Below are 17,563 nucleotides of genomic sequence, written 5' to 3'. Positions count from 1 at the left end.
CAGCAGCCTCGGTGGGGATTGCGATTGTGGAGAGGAGTCAGGTTCGATATAGTGTTTGTATATAGTCCATTATTTTAATTTATCTGCATATATATTCCATTATTTACATCACTTCCTTATTAGCATTATTTCATTTTCTATTCCAGTCCATAAGCCTCTGCCTTGGTCCCCTTCCCTTTCCTTTCAGGGAAGGAGTGGCCTTAGAGAGCATCTGCCATTCATTTAGTGGCTGGGCCAGCCCTAACCCTTGACAGTATCTTGCAGTCTCGTAACAGAGGAATCTTATTTCAGTGTGACATTGCTATAGACCTGGAAATTGATGTCTGGGCTCCCTCTGTACTAAGGGGGAGAGAAAGGCACCTACAGAGAATGTTTAAATTGCTGATGGCCACCGAGGAAGCCATGATTCCTACTCTAATATGATATTTGTGTTTCCCTTATGTATTTGTCTGTCTTGTATGAGATTGCCATGAAATGAATAAAACTTTTTCTCGCTAACTGAAAATCTGAGTTCTTGCTACTTATTTTTCCCTCTTGTGTTCTTTTAGGTATTTTCACTTCTACAATACAGGACTGCAGAACCAGCGAGTTTTATACGTACAAGACTCCTTAGATGCCGATGCCAAAGTTTTTCTTGATCCAAATAAACTTTCTGATGATGGCACTGTGGCTTTACGAGGTTAGTGATGCATTTTTTTAATAAGTCTGTTTTCAGCAGAAGTTGGAAACTGTTTCCAGCTCTTCACCTACAAAAATATGGCTAGAGTAGCTTGTTTTAATCAAAGTAGTCACAAAGCCATATGTGGGTTTGTACAGTGTTTTGGAAGGAAAGTTTCTAAATCTACATTGTATTCACAATTAACTTGGTTCAGTTTTTCAAAGTCTTCTTTCACAACTCTTAACAGTTTTCCACTGAAATATGAACAGATCGAGGCTGTCATAGAATCACAGAATTATCAGAGTTGGAAGGGACCTTAAAGATCATCTAGTTCCAACTCCCCCACCATGGGCAGGGACATCCCCCAGAGCCTGTCCATAGCAAGGAAAAAGAGTTTATGCATTTATATTGACTAATTCTCTTAAATAATATTTTGTATCTTGAACACAAGCTAGCAAGTGAAAGTAAGAGGCAGTGAAGGAATGTAGCATTAAATTTTATGAGAAACACAAAATTCCTTGTGTTCGGTAGAACTTTAACTTGTGTTACCTGTCCATTTTCCCACCCTTATTTGATTATTGTAGAAGCAAGGTTCTTGGACATAGAAGTCCTTGAAAGTTTGTTTAAGGCCAGTTAATAGAAACAGCAGACAAAATTACTGTATGCTTCTTTAACTGTGACCTAGTTGAAAAGAATAAATACAGCTTTTTGTAGTGAAAAGTCCTACCTTATACTGTGTGTATAAGAAATTGTGTTCATATAATCTTCCTGTATTTCTAAAAAGTTTATGACAAAGTCTTTTTGCAAGTACACTTGAAGAAACAGCAGCAATGGAACAAGAGGGAAAAGTCCTGATGTTAATACATAAATTGATTTAAAGGCAGGGACAGGAGTAACTGGATGTCCAAGTTTAAATCACCAGCAGAGTTCTGTGAGGGACTGTACTAGGACTTGCACTGTTCAGTATGTTCATATATATTAGAAGAAGGAGGGAGGAGTGAGGTAGCAGAGTTTGGTGATGATACAAAGTTATTCCAGGTAAAGGCTGAAGAAGGACTGAAGGGCTGCAGGATGACCTTAGTGACAGTGAGTGGGCAACAAATTAACAGGTAAAAGTCTCTGTGCAGATAAATTAAGTGGTGTACAAGGGAAAAACAATCCTAATCTAATTTGTAGAGGAATAGTTGGAATGGACTCTGAGCTGAGCATGACCACTTGGCAGCAATTATTAAGCATTAGTAGATAGCTCCATGAAAATGTCAGCCTGGGGCTCAGTAGCAGCCAACCAAGCACGCCATATCAGAAATGACTGAGATGGAAATAGAGAACAAAACAGAAAACACCATTACATTAGCAACACGGAGATTTCTACAGTAACGTTGGATACTAAATGTAGTCCCCTCACCTCAAAAGGGGCTATGAAATACAATTCATATGAGGGCAGTAGGAACAGTCAAAAGTATGGAGCAAAGATCAGAAACAATTCTGTGTACCTGTATCACTCAGTTTGGAAAAGAGGCAATTTAGGAGGGATATAAGATGTGTACAGAATCATTTGTGGCATGCAGTAGCATGGAGAGAGTGAATAGGGGTTGGTTAGTCATGTTTTCTCTTACAAGAGTGAGGAGATGTCAAATGAAGACAATGGGAGTCAAGTCCAAAGGAAACAAAAAAAGGTGATGATTCATTCCTCAAGGTAGAGGTTTGTGGAACCCTTTGCCAATGGATGTTAGTGGTGTAAAAAACCTTACTGTTGGTTTAAAGGCAAGCTGGAGGGAAGGAGGAAGGAAGCATTGGGGATTATTAAGCAACTGCTTCATAGAAGAGAAATCTCCTAAGCTAAAAATGGTTAGAGGTTGTAAGAAAACTTGAGGGAAATACTACGTGTGCTTGCATTGTTTGTTCTTATTCTTGTAAGCATGTTGTTGTGGTTACTAGTGAGGACAGCTTATTCTGAATCAGAATGGCCACTTTTATGTTCTTATGGGGGAGAACATGTTAAGGTGGCACAGTAGTGCATCTCAAACCTATGATTTTTATGAAATGCAACTTTTTAATGTGTTTTTTTCAGTAGTTAGTTTCAGTTGTATACAGGCCAATGATAATTCAATCACTTAAGTGGATTTGCAAGAGTGAATTTGATCCTTATCAACTACGATAGAAGCTCTTCTGAATTTTTTTCAGAATTGTGTTTTCCTCGTGCTTTAAATAGAGCAACATATATATCAGAGGTCTTAGCTGAGAATACTAGTGATTAATCCATTTCATAGAATCATAGAATGGCCTAGGCTGGAAGGGACCTCAGAGATCATTTAATCCAACCTCCCAGTCATGGGCAGGGACGCCTCTCAACTAGATCAGGCAACACATGGGGCCCAAACGGGCATCGCACTCGCGACCTTGGTGTTATCAGCACCATGCTATCTGTGTGCTAAGGCAAATTTTTCCAGTTACTTCAGTTTTCATAGTTTTGCAGGGTCTAGATTTCAGTGACTCCAGGGTTGAAGTGGTCTTTACTGTATTTCAGGGTACACTGCTTGCGTCTCAGAGTGAGATTTAAAGAGCGAAACAGTACCAAAGAAGTCAACAGAAACTAAATTTTCTGTCTGCATGCATTTTCAGTTCTCCACCTCTTCCTCTCAAACCCAGGGACATAGAAGAATTATCATGCAAGTCATAATTCAGATGTTGGGCGTAAGGAGTGTTACTGAGTATGCATGCTGAAATTCAGATCTATCAACTGCTTGAGAAGTCCACAAAGACTGGAAAAGTTCTGTGAATTTGAAATTACAATAGATGTAGTTGCTTGTACTGTCTTAGTAAGCACTCTTCTCTCAGTGTTCGGTGAACACTATTCTGCTTTCCCAGTTTCACTTCTCTTCCATTGGGATTCAGCTAGCATGTAGTAAATAATCAAAAGCTGCATGGCAAAATAACGAAACACTTTTGATAAATTATTGGATTACTTGTGCCTGTTCTTTCTTTATCTTGTTTGGTTCCAATTTCCTAGGTTATGCATTCAGTGAAGATGGTGAATACTTTGCGTATGGCCTGAGTTCGAGTGGCTCTGACTGGGTTACTATCAAGTTTATGAAAGTAGAAGGTCCTGAGGATCTCCCAGATACACTAGAGAGAGTGAAATTCAGTTGCATGGCCTGGACCCATGATGGGAAAGGCATGTTCTATAACTGCTATCCAAAACAAGATGGGAAAAGTGATGGTAAGTAGGACCGTAGTAATTGCATATTATGTGGAGGCAAAATGACCTTTTCAGTAAATTGGCACAACAAATAATTAGCTCTGCTAGTCTATACTGAAATAACTAGCTGTACCAGTTAATGCAGTTAGATATCAGTCTGTCTTGTATGGCCAAAGCTGATACTCAGTGCGAATGTCCTCTTGTCTGCCTGTCCATGTCTTTCTCTTTAAGAGTTTTCTGCTCCTTTTCTTTTCCTCTGCAATAATTTACTTGGCTTTTGTACAGTTTGTTACTGGATGCAATTTGATGTCTGATGACAGCTTATTAGATCTCTTCCCCTTATGCATTTGTGTGGGCATAGGTGAACTGGCTTGGGAGGTTGACGTGGTGAATAGCAATCTGGGGCGTAAGTTTTTTGTTATTCAACCAGATTAATTCATCTGTGTTTCACAGCACAGCAACACAAAATGTTTATGCTAGCAAAACTCAAAGAGCAGCGCACAAAGTAGAATAAATTGCTGAGGAGCGTCGGTAGAGAAGGAATTTAGCAGCTCTTATTATAAGGCAGTGCTGCTGAAAAATTTCTTCTGGAGCTGTGCTCTTTTTTAAGCCTTGGAGAGAATCTAAATTTTGCCTCTGTACTTGCTTTTGCAGCCTGTCGTTTTGCCAGACTTGCAAGTTAGATACCAGCTTTGTGGTTTTTACTTTTAAGCATGTTTGTATTTCAGAAGCTGAAGCACTGGAAAATGCTGGAAAAACAAAATTTAAGAAAAGTAATCAAGTAGCACCTCATACAGTGCTTTAAAATACTTTTTTATTTATTTTCAGCAAATGAAAGTATGAAAGTTTCTAGGAACATTAATTAGCAATAAATCTTCTCTTAGTTGCCCACAGTGAAATGGGAGCAAAAACATCATTAGAGAGTGGCAGGGATTGGGTTTTTTTTCTGTGCTTGCTTAGCATATCTAGAAAGCAAAGCTTGATATGATAAATCTTCACAGTTGAGGAATGTATTATCAACAATAAAAGGAAAGGGTAACCCTTTGAACAGGTTGGCATTGTGGTTCAAAGTTTTATTTTGTTTTGGAGGGGCTTGATTGGTTTTAGGAGAATGGTTTTAGACTTAAACTATTCCTTGTAGTCTCTGCTGAATTACTCTTATGTATACAAAGGGATGCAGAAGTTTCTAAGGGTTTTATTTGGTGTTGATGGATTTCTTTGAGAACTAATTGGTTTAAATATCTGTATTTCACTAGGTACTGAGACCTCTACTAATCTGCACCAAAAGCTACATTATCATGTATTAGGAACTAACCAGTCAGAAGATATCTTATGCGCTGAATTTCCCGATGAACCAAAATGGATGGGTGGAGCTGAGGTACGGTAAACACACTGAAGCTTGTCGTCATTATGTTGAGTTTTTCAAATTCTAACAACTAGTAGTAGGTATGAAGTGGAAAACATTTTATTAAAAGAACCCTTTTTATTCATGTTGCAGAGTTGACCATTGAACTAAGACTCGTTGATTAAGAATTGCTGAGAATAAAACTATCTACTTTGCTTTAAATCGGTCCTCAGGCCTGTAATGCCACAATCCCATACAGTCCTTCTGTATCGAGGACATTCTGCCTGATACATGTTCCAGGATAGAGGAGAATCATTTGATGGGACAGTGTCGCTATTCTTTTTTCTTTTAAGCTTTGAGTTCCCAGCCTTCACTTCCTGCACAAAATGCTTATTCCAGTAGTGAGCATGTGTGCATATTCCCTGCCATGTGTTTATTTTGTTTGTATTTCTTTTCATGATGTCTTTCCTGGAAACAAAGTAAGTTAAAATCTGTGTGCACAGTTGGAGCCTTAAGTTTCCTTACAACCAGTTTTATTGGCACAAATATGATGTGGATTGTGTTACTGGAGATGGAGTTGATTTCTTAAGCTTATTTTGTTGAACTACTGCTATATTGTGCAAAGTCCCAGTGAGCTGTGCTCTGTTCCTTCCTTACGTGAATGATTCAAAAGTCTCTAACTTTTGTAATTAATGTGCATTTCATTCTTCGTTTTAGATTTAACAGTACTTTGAAGTGCACTATTTTAGGTGTTGTTGGAACATAGTGTTTGTGAGGGAACTGATGTTTTTCCAGTGAATAAAAACCTGTTGCAATGCTTTGTATGCTCCGAGCTACTGTGTTTAGTCAGTACGTTTTGTTTCTCTACAGGGTCTTTTTTAGTCCAACGCTTCTGACAAATATGAAATGTTTTTTGCCCTGAGTTAGGGTATTCAGTTCCTAGAAGTACTTTTTTCCCCTCAGAGTAGCTGCTCTTAAAAATCTGGTGATCAGTTTGTGTCAGTTTTCAACACATCAACCTGTGAAAATGTTTGGGATTTCTTTTCTATGGGCTACCAGAAAAGAGAAGTTCTTGTAAAGAATTTTAACAGTGGGATTCAAAATCGGTGAGTGAGAATGTGAAGGGCTCCCCAGCAAAGTGACCACACTGAGCTTTCTCTATACAAATCAGACTTATCTGAAAGTTTTCTGAATAAAATATTTTTTTTAAGTAATCTCATATATTCATGTAACATACCTTTAACAGCTGGCGTTAGTATTAGTGTAAACTTGCAAATGAGGCTCTGGAATTATTTTTACTGTTCAAAAACTAGTCAGTTCTGTTCAGTAACTGGCAATAAAATGAAATTTGGAAATCATTATCCTTCTTTTTCCCTAGTTCTGTAAATAAATGGGCTTTCTGTTGGTGACAGATGTCTTGTTGTGATGTATCCACTGATTCACGAGTGATGCATATTATTATTATTATTGCTTTACAGTGGCGTGAGCTAAACTACACATGTTGTTGTGAAGGCAAATTCATTTTCCGTGGAGGAGGGCTGTTGCAGTCTGATTCATTAGACTATCCAGATTTTTTGGGGTAGTGTAAGTTTGCAGTCTCAGATGGTATTAAATCCCATGGAAATTATACTTTCTGCGATAGATATAAAGGTACACTTTTCTTGTAGGTAGCAGAACCTTTGAGGTAATAGCACACTAACAGAGCCTTTTCTTAATCTAAGTTGAAGAAGCAGTACTGGAGCATTTCAGGATCAGAAATACTGAATCAAATATGGGGAGGGATGTGGAAGAGAATAGAATACAGTGCTTGTACTGAGAAGCAAAGAGTTTTCCTGGCTGCGGTACGGAGAAGCAGCCATCCTGCATCTCCTGGTTCTTCTGTTGTGGAAAAAAACCCCAAAACTTGAGGCAGCCTTAAATACAAAAGAAGTATTTAATTTTTTTTTTTATACAAAAAGTCTCAGCTACTTTTTTGTGATTAATGAGAATATGTAGCCATTATATTAAGTGTTCTTTGGTGGGAAGACAGGTAGCAGTAGCTCTTTCATAGAGCTGTAGCATGTAGTGCAGCTCCCATTCTGAAGCGACTGGAACTGAAACAGCCCCGTAAGTACTGAGAAAGTGGGGAGGACAGTGAATAGAGGAAGGCCTCACTGCTGTGGGTTCCTGTTTATTAAATTTATATGGCTGCTTATGACTGTTTTCTTGACCTCTAGGAGGCATAAACTTCCAGAGATACTGGTATTTAAGAAGAAATGCTATTTTAAGGAGTTGTAAAGCAGAGATCCACCTAAGTAAATAATTATGAGCTTATCTAATTGAAAGTACTTTAAACCAGCTGATATTCTGGTGTTGTGCTGTGAGCTTCAGCTGAAAAATGTGGCTCTGTCATTCTGATACTAATGAAAAAAACCCATGCTCTGCAATTAATAAAACAAAAAAAACACAATGCAATTGCAAAATGTGGTTTCATCCCTGTACAGTAGGTCAAAAATCTTCAGGCCATTCAAAAAAGTTGTCTGGTAAATTTTTTTGAAGTACATGTTTGATAAAGTGGAAGACCACAAAGTAATGGGGGAAAATTTAAAATGTTTAGTAAAAATCTAATTACAATGGCTTATTGGCATTGTCCTGAATATTCTTACTTGGTGTTCGTATGCTGCCACAGATTTAAAATACAGCTTTGCACAGCTCAGCATTTTATGCAAGTCCAGTTTCATGCATTCCTGTCAGATTAATAAACAGGTATTTTTATTTTAGAGGTCTTTGCTGGGCCAAATAGGTAGAGACGTTTGGGTTCTCTTGTTTTACACAAGCTCCCGTGCAGACTGTTGGGTTATGGTGTGGGTGGTCTAGTCTCAACCACACCAAACCTTTCTCTGTAGTGGGGGCAGCACTTGAACTCCCATATCTGGGTTTAGAGCAGAATTTGCAGGTCTCATAGCCATTGGGTTGAGGGAGAGAAATACCTGGCTTGCAAGTGAAAAGCACATGACAAGGAGATCCTTCAGCGACTGCAAAAGTAATAATTTTGCCATAATTCTTAAAAAAATGAGTGCACTGCAGTGAGTTGGTGTGGTGTGTTTTCAATAGGGAGAAGAAACCAGGTCACTGATAAGGACAAAAGAGATTTGTGTAAAATTTTGTCAGCTTAATATATTTACAAGACAACATGCAAGAAAATAGCTTCAGGTGGGTTTTTTTCCCCCATTACACATTCAACACCACCCCCAAGTATGTTTGATTTAAACAAAATCTGGTGCTGAAAATTGTGTTGACGCAGAGATGTAGATGCATTTTCAACTCCTCACTTGAATGGATTGTGAGAAAAAGAAGTCTGTTTATTGTTAGTCAGATATATACATTTTTAAAAAGAGGCTGTCAAATCTTTTCATTAGTTTAGGAAAAGCATATACATTTCTGGTACGGATTCTAGGATGGTAGGGGAGTTGAGAAGGGCAGGAATGGATTTTTGTCGGAGTAACATCCCAGTAGAGGGCAGTCTGGTATGAAGATTTTTAAAACCTTGACAATGTCATAGCTACTCTTAGGAAAGAGGAGCTCGCCATGCTTCCCTATTTAAGTGGCATGTTCTTGCTTCCTCTCCAGACTCACAGGGCATATCTCTCTTTTCCAGCCAGACTGTTATTCTCAAAGTTAAACAATAAGTTATATAAGAGCCTTTCACAGTTGCTACTGTTAAAGTCCCTACGGTACTGGCAGGAAAGTAAACAGGAGAGAAAGGAGTGAGTGAGGGGAACCCTCCCATCTCAATTCTGCCAGCAGTAAAACAAGCACAATTTTTCATGCTGTTGTCTAAAGAACTGTACACAGTCCCTGAACTGACTTTTTTTTTTCTTTTTCGTTGAGAGCTGTCAGTTAACATTAGTGGTTCTCAGCCAGGGAAGTGAGCACAGAGGAGTAGGCTGTGCCAGATGTGTGCTGGCTATGGTGTATTTTCACTGCAGGAACGTGCAAATGCAGCATCCGCAGGGGAAAAGTGAGCAGCCTGAAGGGGAAGGGCTCAAAACATTGTTAGTTTTCTCAAGTGAGACTCACTGCTGGATAAAACAGGACTCTGGGAATTTTTCTAAAGCTTTACACTATCTTTGCCAAGGCTAATCTGGAATAGAACCATACTATGAATATCTTCCTACAGCTCTGGCGGTAGGTATGGAGACTTTTACTGTTAAGAAACAGGCAGGCAATTTTTCTGGCTGCGCAAGGGGTTGTAGTAGATGGTCATCTCTTACATAGCCAGGTTCCTGATGCTTTATTGTTTTCATTGCACTCAAAAGCAAGCTGAAAGCCAAAAGAAAAGACGTGTGTGATGTTTGTCTCCTCAGAAGGCTACTGATTTTACTCTCTACTATATTGAAGAGAGAATGCATGTGAATACGCATGTACATGTTGCTGGGTTTCTCTTCTAACAAAGCTGTTTGGTGTCCTGTTGCAACTGAAACAGTTCTAAGCATGGTGATCTCAGGTCAAATTCTGGTTTTCTGGCTTTGGTAGGTATTCTTCAACCCCAAACTTAGCAGAGGCTCAGAAGGATATGGTCAGAACAGAAATGCACATTTATGTCTGAAATCCAAGAATAGAAGCATGCCTGAAATAAGAAAATTGAATTAATACCCAAAGCAATGGGGAATGGATGGATAGGACATATTAAAAATATTGTTTACCTGTAACCTGTTTATGTCCCACATAGAGTAAGTCAGACCTGCTCCGCAGAATGTAGTAGGTGGTTTCTGTTGGACCTGATCCTGCAATGATGCATTTCTGTGATCATCCATCATTAGGGCTTCTGAAATCTAGTTGATTAAACTAGCAAGATGCAAATAGAAAACAGAACAAAGCATTTGCAGCCTTAGAGTACCAGCTGCAGGGGCTTTGGTTGTGCAGACAGGTGCAAGAGGTCACTTAGTGAAAGGGAGTTCTTGTCCCAATCCTCATTTTCTCATAAGACTGCTACAACCTAAAATGTGATAGGAGCTTTAGGCAAGTTTCAGTAACTTTGTGGCACTAGTGCAAACACAATGTCACAACATAGCTTTATGTTCCTTTTGCTAGGAAAAAAAACCTTGCTGCCTTAAACAGCCTCTCAGGATCATTTTATCTAATGAAAAAACTGTTTTCTATTCTAGGAAAGGAAGTAAGTTTGCTTCTTCTAATAGTGAGTTAATGAAAGTGGAATTTGAAAGTCTGAGAGATTACAGTAGGGGTTCTGGACTTTGTTTCATGCACGCAGACTTTTGCGGCACAGGAGCATGTGCACATCTATGTTAGAACACTTGAGACTGCTCAGACAGTGTAATTGCTCTCATCTTTTACTGACCAAATGTTCTGGCAAATTCTGAAGGAATTTCTACTTTTTTCTCTGTAGATGGCATGTGTTCTTTTTGTTTAGTGTTTTATATTACTCACCTGATAGAAAGCTTTAAAATACTGGTAAATAACACAAGGCAGGTAATTTCTGCATCAAACAAATGTCTCTTGCATATGTATTTTTCTTAGTCAAGTCATACTCGGGTTCAGTGGTGTTATGCAACTGTTTTTATACAGCATGTACCTAAAATTTAGGCAGTAACTGCTGTTACCAGCCTGTTTTATTGTGGTCACTGGGTACATTCCTAAATGGATATTTAAAAAAAACAAGGTATAAAAGTCTCGTCAGAACTCTCTGTGGTTTTAAACTGTTACATATATAGCACGTAGTGAAAATTGTAGCACAGTTTAAATGCAGTTTATTGATGCTGTGAGTTTTTTAATTGTTGCTAATGCCATGCATTGCATGGCTGCATCTTTATTGCCACGCATCTTGCCTTCGCTGGATGGTTTTATTTTGCCATGGGTGGGTACATGGAATCCGGTTACTAATTTGGCAATTTGACTCAGTTTGAAAGCTTTGATTCTCTCTGATTTCTGTGAGCTTTGATTTTTATTTTTTATTATTTTTTTTCTATGTGATTCATTTGCTCTCTTTCATTGGAAATGCATTAGGTAGCAACGACAGTTGCATTGTTCCATATGCAAAGGGCACTAGTGCATGAATAGCAGCAGTTTGTAAAATACCTGCAAATGCAGATCAGGTTGTGTATTGTAATAGTGCTAATATCTACAGTTAAAGGACAAGTCATTTTATCGTTTCCTCATAGGCATATTATCTAATAACTGAGTTTTACCTATTTAATGTTTTAATATCATGCTATGCAGAAAAAAATTATACAGTGATTAGCTTTTTTTCCACCTTGATAATAAAAAGGGCAAAGGTGGTAAAATGTCCAACTGGTTAGCTTAAAAAGGAATTATGTGTACGTATAGTTGCCTGGAAGGGCCCCAATTTGTGAACTAAAAATAGAGAGCTTTTCTTTATCTTGAGTCTTGCAGTGGTGACTACCCAGGTAGTCTTCAAAGAAGTATCATTAATATTCACTGGGGTTGCTGTCATGCACTTTACTTGGAAGCAAAACACTTTAATGTCTGTCCTATTGACATTTTAGTTGAGGAGTAATACATAACGCCAGGAAGTCTGCAAATGAGACAGACTTCTGCTCATTCTCTTTCTTTTTTTTTGGTTTAATTATGTATGATTTTTTGATCAGAAATGCGCTGCTAGTAGACAAAATAGTTCACTTTTCCTGTAGATCCTCAGAGATGGTTATCACTGTTAAAAATGCGGAAGACATGAAGAATTCCAAAGAGTTATGACTTGTGTGATGAATTAAATATATTTTGTAAAGAAAGAAAAGTAGTTGGAAAACTCCTTAAACTAATTAGACTTTAATTTTTTTTCTTGTTTTGATATCCATTTATTTATTGAAGTTACAGGCACACCACTTCATCTCTTAGCAGTGGTTTTCTAAGCAGTGATTACTTTTCATCAAAATGGAGAGAACAGGTAACACTGAAACAAAACTGCTAGTGAAAACTAAAAAAATACTCCACTCTAACCCAAAACTTCTCTATAATTTTGCTTTAAAGAGTTTGGTCCTTGAAAGACTATTATAGTACTTGTGAGCACAGGTGCTGTAATGATGCTTCTGGATGTTTTTATGGTGTAAAGATGGTCACAGCATGTATTTTGGAAATGATAGAGCTAGTAAATTCAAAACTGCCAAGTGACTGAATGGCATCAGTGGTGCTGCAAACTGTATACTAACATCAGCTCTTTGAAATAATCCTTTCTTCACTAGTGCTGAGTTAGGGATTAACGCTATATTGTGCCAATAAAATCATTGTTATGCTGAAGGTTTTTAAAAGCTCAAGCTGAAAGGCTACAGTATTTCTTATGTCCTGTTTTGACAGACCTAAGTGTCGTTTTAAGATGTTCAGTTGCCTTATAACCTCATTACCTTTTAATAGTGATTGTTTTTTGAGATTATAGAAATTATTTTATTGAAAGAAATATGCACTGACTCGCAATCCAGATCTCTCTCAGAAATTCTTGAGATGATTTTCCTCTTCAACTTGGATATCGGAAACCAGGAGAATTTACTTCTGATCCAAGCTGTCAGTTCTGACATTACAGCTATCTCCCTTATGCTGAACCATGAATGCATTCTAAGACTTGAGTGAAATGCTGTTACGAAGTTTATGTAAGTTTGTAAGTTCGGGGGCCAAGAGCAAGGGTTGCAGTTCAGCTCATGAAGATGATGTAGCAGCTTAAGACTAACCTAAATGATAGTTAGGGAGTTGGGAAGTCCTGCTTCCTTCTGCCATGCTGAAACTCAGGCTCCTGTCTGTTTACGGCACAGAAGAGTCAGTGGCATTCAGGCTATGATTACTCATTCATCACTGTTGCCATCTGAGCTGCCTTAAGCAATCTCTGCCCTTATTATTCATGTTTCCAGCTGCTTGGTGCTGTGTGTTAGCTCAGCCATTTGTGGAACTGCACAGTGAACCAGCTAAGCTACTAATCTGGCAGAGGGACTTTCTCCTTTATTCTATTCCTTTTCTTATTGTGGGGGTTTTTTCCCCTCTCTTGTATTTTATTTTTATTTTTTTTTAGTTTGGTTTATTTTTCTCTGGATTATGTTTTTATCTTCCTGCTTATTTGTAGTTTTTAGTCTTGGAGTTTTTTTTAACATGCAATTTTTTTCAGCTAGATTAGCTCCCCAGTGTAGTTTACCAAATAAATGGTAAGTGCTTTTACTGACATGACAAGGGAATGAGCTTCCACAGACAGCCATAGCAGTAGGAGGAGCTGGAGGTAGAGACCACATAAGCTGATACTGCTGCCAATATTTGCTCACCAAACTGTAACTCTGCAATGTGGATATCTAAATCTGTGGTATAATAATAAACATTTTAGCATGCTGCACTCCACAGTGTCTTGTCCTGTTTCTGTCAAATTCTCTTGGATTGTAGAGCTCACTGATGTAAGAATAGCTTTAGTGATAGAGACAGACCTAATTGGCATCCCACCAGTGATATGCTTTGGGAATTCTTACTTCAGATTAAACATAAACTGCTATCAAACTCTTCACTAGTCCAGCTGGAAATTTGAAAGGAAAAACTCATTAAATATCCTTGGATTTGCTGTCATCAGAGGATCTGAATTGCCCTTGCAACAACCACATCAGAAAGTTGCACATAAGTTTTCTTTCTTGGGTAGAGGGATCAGTGTTGTGTTAACCGTTAACTCACAGCATCAAAGAACAAATTTACATGGGTTCTTATTATAACTGAAAGATTTTTTTGTGTCATATTCTTGAGTTTAACTTAAATTTATATTTGCATGTGTGATTTGCAATTATTTAACATGTTTTATGAGTTGGTGAGGAAGAGAAGGAAACTTGGTGCTTTTTACAAGTATGAACACTTGTTTAAGTAGCATATCGCAGTCACTAGCTTAAAACTGACACCTGCAGTTAATGTTTGACCGCTGTCAAAAACAGGTCACCTAGTCTTAGATTTAATTTCTGGATTTTTTCCAATCTTGGAAGGAAGAAGCGAAATGTCAGTTTTGCAGGTTGCCTTGTTAAAGCTCTCCACATAATGGTGGGGTTTTTGGTCCAGTAGGAGTCTTAGATGTTCTTTTCTATTTGCCTTGTGAGCTTCCATCTGTATGGACTTTTTTTAGTAGTGTAATTAGTTGTTGACAAAATGCCTGTAAAAATACAGCTGGGAAAAAATACTTCTTTTGTTGTTGCTTTTTCCTTGTTTCAAGGGGTCTCTGGTTGTTGGGGGTTTTGTTAGTTTTTGTACATTGAGACTTGGCTCTGTATTCTACTAAGTTCCCTTCTTGTGTCTTCAAACTGTGGATCTGTTTGAATAGCCTTACAGTTAGGACCAAATTCTTTTGAAATTTATTTTGCATTACTGATACTTTGCACAACTAGTCATGTGAACATTTACCAAACTAAATTTAAGAAGTAATAGCAATATATGAATAAGATTTTTTTTAAAAAAACGTGTTTAGGGCCTGATGGAAAGTTTCCAGAACTCAGATGTGTATTTTGTGTCTAGGGGATTAAATTTTCATTAGATACTATCATGTAAGCATGTGGACAGGAAACAGCCTTCTGTATCAGCTGTTAATAAAACATTTAAGTCTGGTAATTTTGCGATACACTCAGAACAGCTCAGTCCGGACAGAGGAACTTGAAATTGGTGACTTCTTGTTACTTCCTGCCTTTTCTTGATGGACTTGCACTTTCAAAGGTTTGCCAGGAAACTATGTTTGCAAAATCTGAATACAAAAAAGGATTCTTTGATGACTTTACATCAGCAGGCACTGTTATGGAAATTTCATCTTGTCATATATCTGTGGTGGTTTGACCCTGGCCAGTGGCCAGGTGCCCGCATAGCTGCTCTATCACTCCCTCTTCTCTGCTAGACAGGAGCAGAAAAATATAACGAAGGGCCCGTGGTTTGAGCTAAGGACAGGGAGATCACCCACATCTACCGTCCTGGGCAATATAGACTTGATTTTGAGGAAGTCAGTTAAATTTATTAAAGAACAAATGAGAGAAGAGTAGTGAGAAATAAAAACAGATATTACACTTTCTCCCCAACCCTACCTTCTTCCCAGGCTTAACATCAATCCCAGTTTATCCACCTCCTCCTCCCGAGTGGTGCAGGGGGACAGGGAATGGGGGTTACAGTCAGTTCATCCAATGTCGTTTCCACCACTGCTTCTTCCTTCGGGGGGAGGACTCCTCACTCTTCCCTTGGGCCATTGTGGGGTCCCTCTCACGGGACATGATCTTCACACACCTTTCTCCAAAGTGAGTCCTCTCATGAGAGACAGTTCTTCACAAACTGGCCAATGTGAGTCTCTCCATGGGGTGCAGTTCTTCAGGGGGAAACTGCTCCAGCACGAGTCCCCAGTGGGGTCACACAAGTCCTGCCAGCCAGCCTGCTCTAATGTGGGCTCCTCTCTCTCCACGGGCTACAGGCTCTGGCAGCAACCTGCTCCAGCACCGGCTTCCCAAGGGGTCAGAGCCCCCTTCAGGGATCCACCTGCGCTGGCTTGCGGTGCTGCACCATACCCCCCGTCCCCTCCATGGGCTGCAGGGGACCAGCCTGCTTCACCACAGTCTTCACCATGGCCCGAGGGGACTCTGCTCTGGTGCCTGGAGCTCATCCTCCCCTCTACCCCCAATTCTTCACTGACCTTGGGGTCTTCACAGATTCTCACTCCTCTGTCTCTCTGCCAGTTGTTGTGTGGCACAGTTCTTTTTTCCTCATTTCTTAAATATGTTTTCACAGAGATGTTCCTATCCTGTCATCACTGACAGGCTCAGCCTTGGCCAGCGGTGGGTCCGTCTTTGGAGCTGGTTGGCACTGGCTCTGTTGGACCTAAGCGAAACTTCTAGCAGCTTCTTGCAGAAGCCACCCCGCCACTGAAATCTGGCCAGGCAAACCCAATAATTATTTTCAGTGAGATGCATGTCACTGGTCCTTCTCATGTAACTGCTGGCTTCCATTTATTTCCATAGGACTTTGGGGAGGTAATTTTCTTTTTGCATGGGACTGATTCCTTGATAAAGGGGGTTGGAAGCTCAGAAGTTTTGACATAACCTTCACAAGAAACTTAAGGGATTTGGGGACAAAAGCCACTGGTCTCTTCATTATGTCTTTATAAAGATGGCTAAGTTAGCAAATACTCTTCCACAATTTAACATTGGATTTGAATGGTGTCATTACAGTTGGAGAGAAACTGGACACCTATATTACCAGCTGTGACTGCCTCGCAGTATTTCTAGAAATTTCTATTGAGCTACATAAAGCTATGTTTTCACTAATATAGAAGGATTCTTTTTGAGTACTATAGGTCAGTATGAGCCTGATAATCCAGTTGATCACAGGACTAAGCAGTGCTTCATATTCAGTAGAGTGGACTTGATTAAACTTCTTCATGTTGAAAGCATTGACTGTAAGATATTTTTAATGAGACGTTAGTGAAGAAAGAGGGGTAGGATGTGCTCCAGGTGCTGGAGCAGAGAGTCCCCTGGGCCATGGTGAGGACCCTGGTGAAGCAGGCTGCCCCCCTGCAGCCCATGGTTGTCCACAGTGGAGCAGATATCTACCTGCACTCATTTAGACACTTTTTTATCTGGAATACTTTAAATAAGTATGAACTTTTTTTAATTCATGGTGGAAGTAAAGAGATAGTGCCATTTAGTTTTGATCTCCTAAAATGTCAGCAGGCTATACTTACATTGTTTGTTGATGTAAGCAATGAGTATGTATGTGTTCTTGGCGAGTTCTCATATTCCATCCACATCTGTTCACTCAGCTAACTGTGGCATTAATAATTTTTTTTTTTTGCTAGGGGTTTAGGGACTAACTTTTCAAGTTGAATTCTGTTTTTCTAGAGGATGAATTGTCCTTGACTTTTTTTCTGTCATTTCGTGCAGGTTTCAGATGATGGTCGATATGTCTTACTGTCTGTCAGAGAAGGGTGTGATCCAGTGAACCGACTGTGGTACTGTGATCTACAGAAAGAGCCTCAGGGTATATCAGGTATGTGTTTTCTTGCTTTATAAGTTTTACTTCATTTTAAGACAATCTAAGACTTGAAATACTTAGTTTATGTTTAAACATGTATGTTGCTGAACCTCCTCTCTTTTTCTTTGTAATGCAGAGATTACATGGACTGCTTCTGCTGGCATTCCCTTTTGCTGTGTGCCAGTAGAGGGAAAACTCCGTTCTTAGTTGTGTTAGTTTCAAAGGTCACAAGGAAAAATTGAGATAATATAAGCAGCCTTACCAGTTTATGTTCTATTTCTTTCTACACTACTAGTATTTTTCCATGTTTAATTTCATTTTACATTTTAAAAATTCGTGTGTCTCCCTTTAAGCGCTGTTCTCCTGTTTTTGAAAGTAGTACCTGGTTTATAGGTAAAACTGT

General features: G+C 39.0%; 1 protein-coding gene across 1 annotated transcript in view; it reads left to right on the top strand.

Annotated features, from left to right (window-relative positions):
- Positions 1-17,175, top strand: part of PREP (prolyl endopeptidase) — a gene marked incomplete at both ends in the record, with an annotated part of 29,057 nt that extends 11,882 nt beyond the window's left edge. The window contains 4 exons of the mRNA XM_009869201.1: positions 549-679; positions 3,669-3,878; positions 5,114-5,235; positions 17,070-17,175. Of these exons, the coding sequence (XP_009867503.1) occupies positions 549-679; positions 3,669-3,878; positions 5,114-5,235; positions 17,070-17,175 (569 nt within the window). The remainder of the gene's footprint in view (positions 1-548; positions 680-3,668; positions 3,879-5,113; positions 5,236-17,069) is intronic.
- Between the last annotated feature and the right edge of the window lie 388 nt (positions 17,176-17,563).

This window comes from Apaloderma vittatum, unplaced genomic scaffold, assembly GCF_000703405.1.
Source record: "Apaloderma vittatum isolate BGI_N311 unplaced genomic scaffold, ASM70340v1 scaffold12405, whole genome shotgun sequence".
NCBI classification, from domain to species: Eukaryota; Metazoa; Chordata; class Aves; order Trogoniformes; family Trogonidae; genus Apaloderma; species Apaloderma vittatum.
This window is presented reverse-complemented; position numbering and strand designations above follow the sequence as displayed.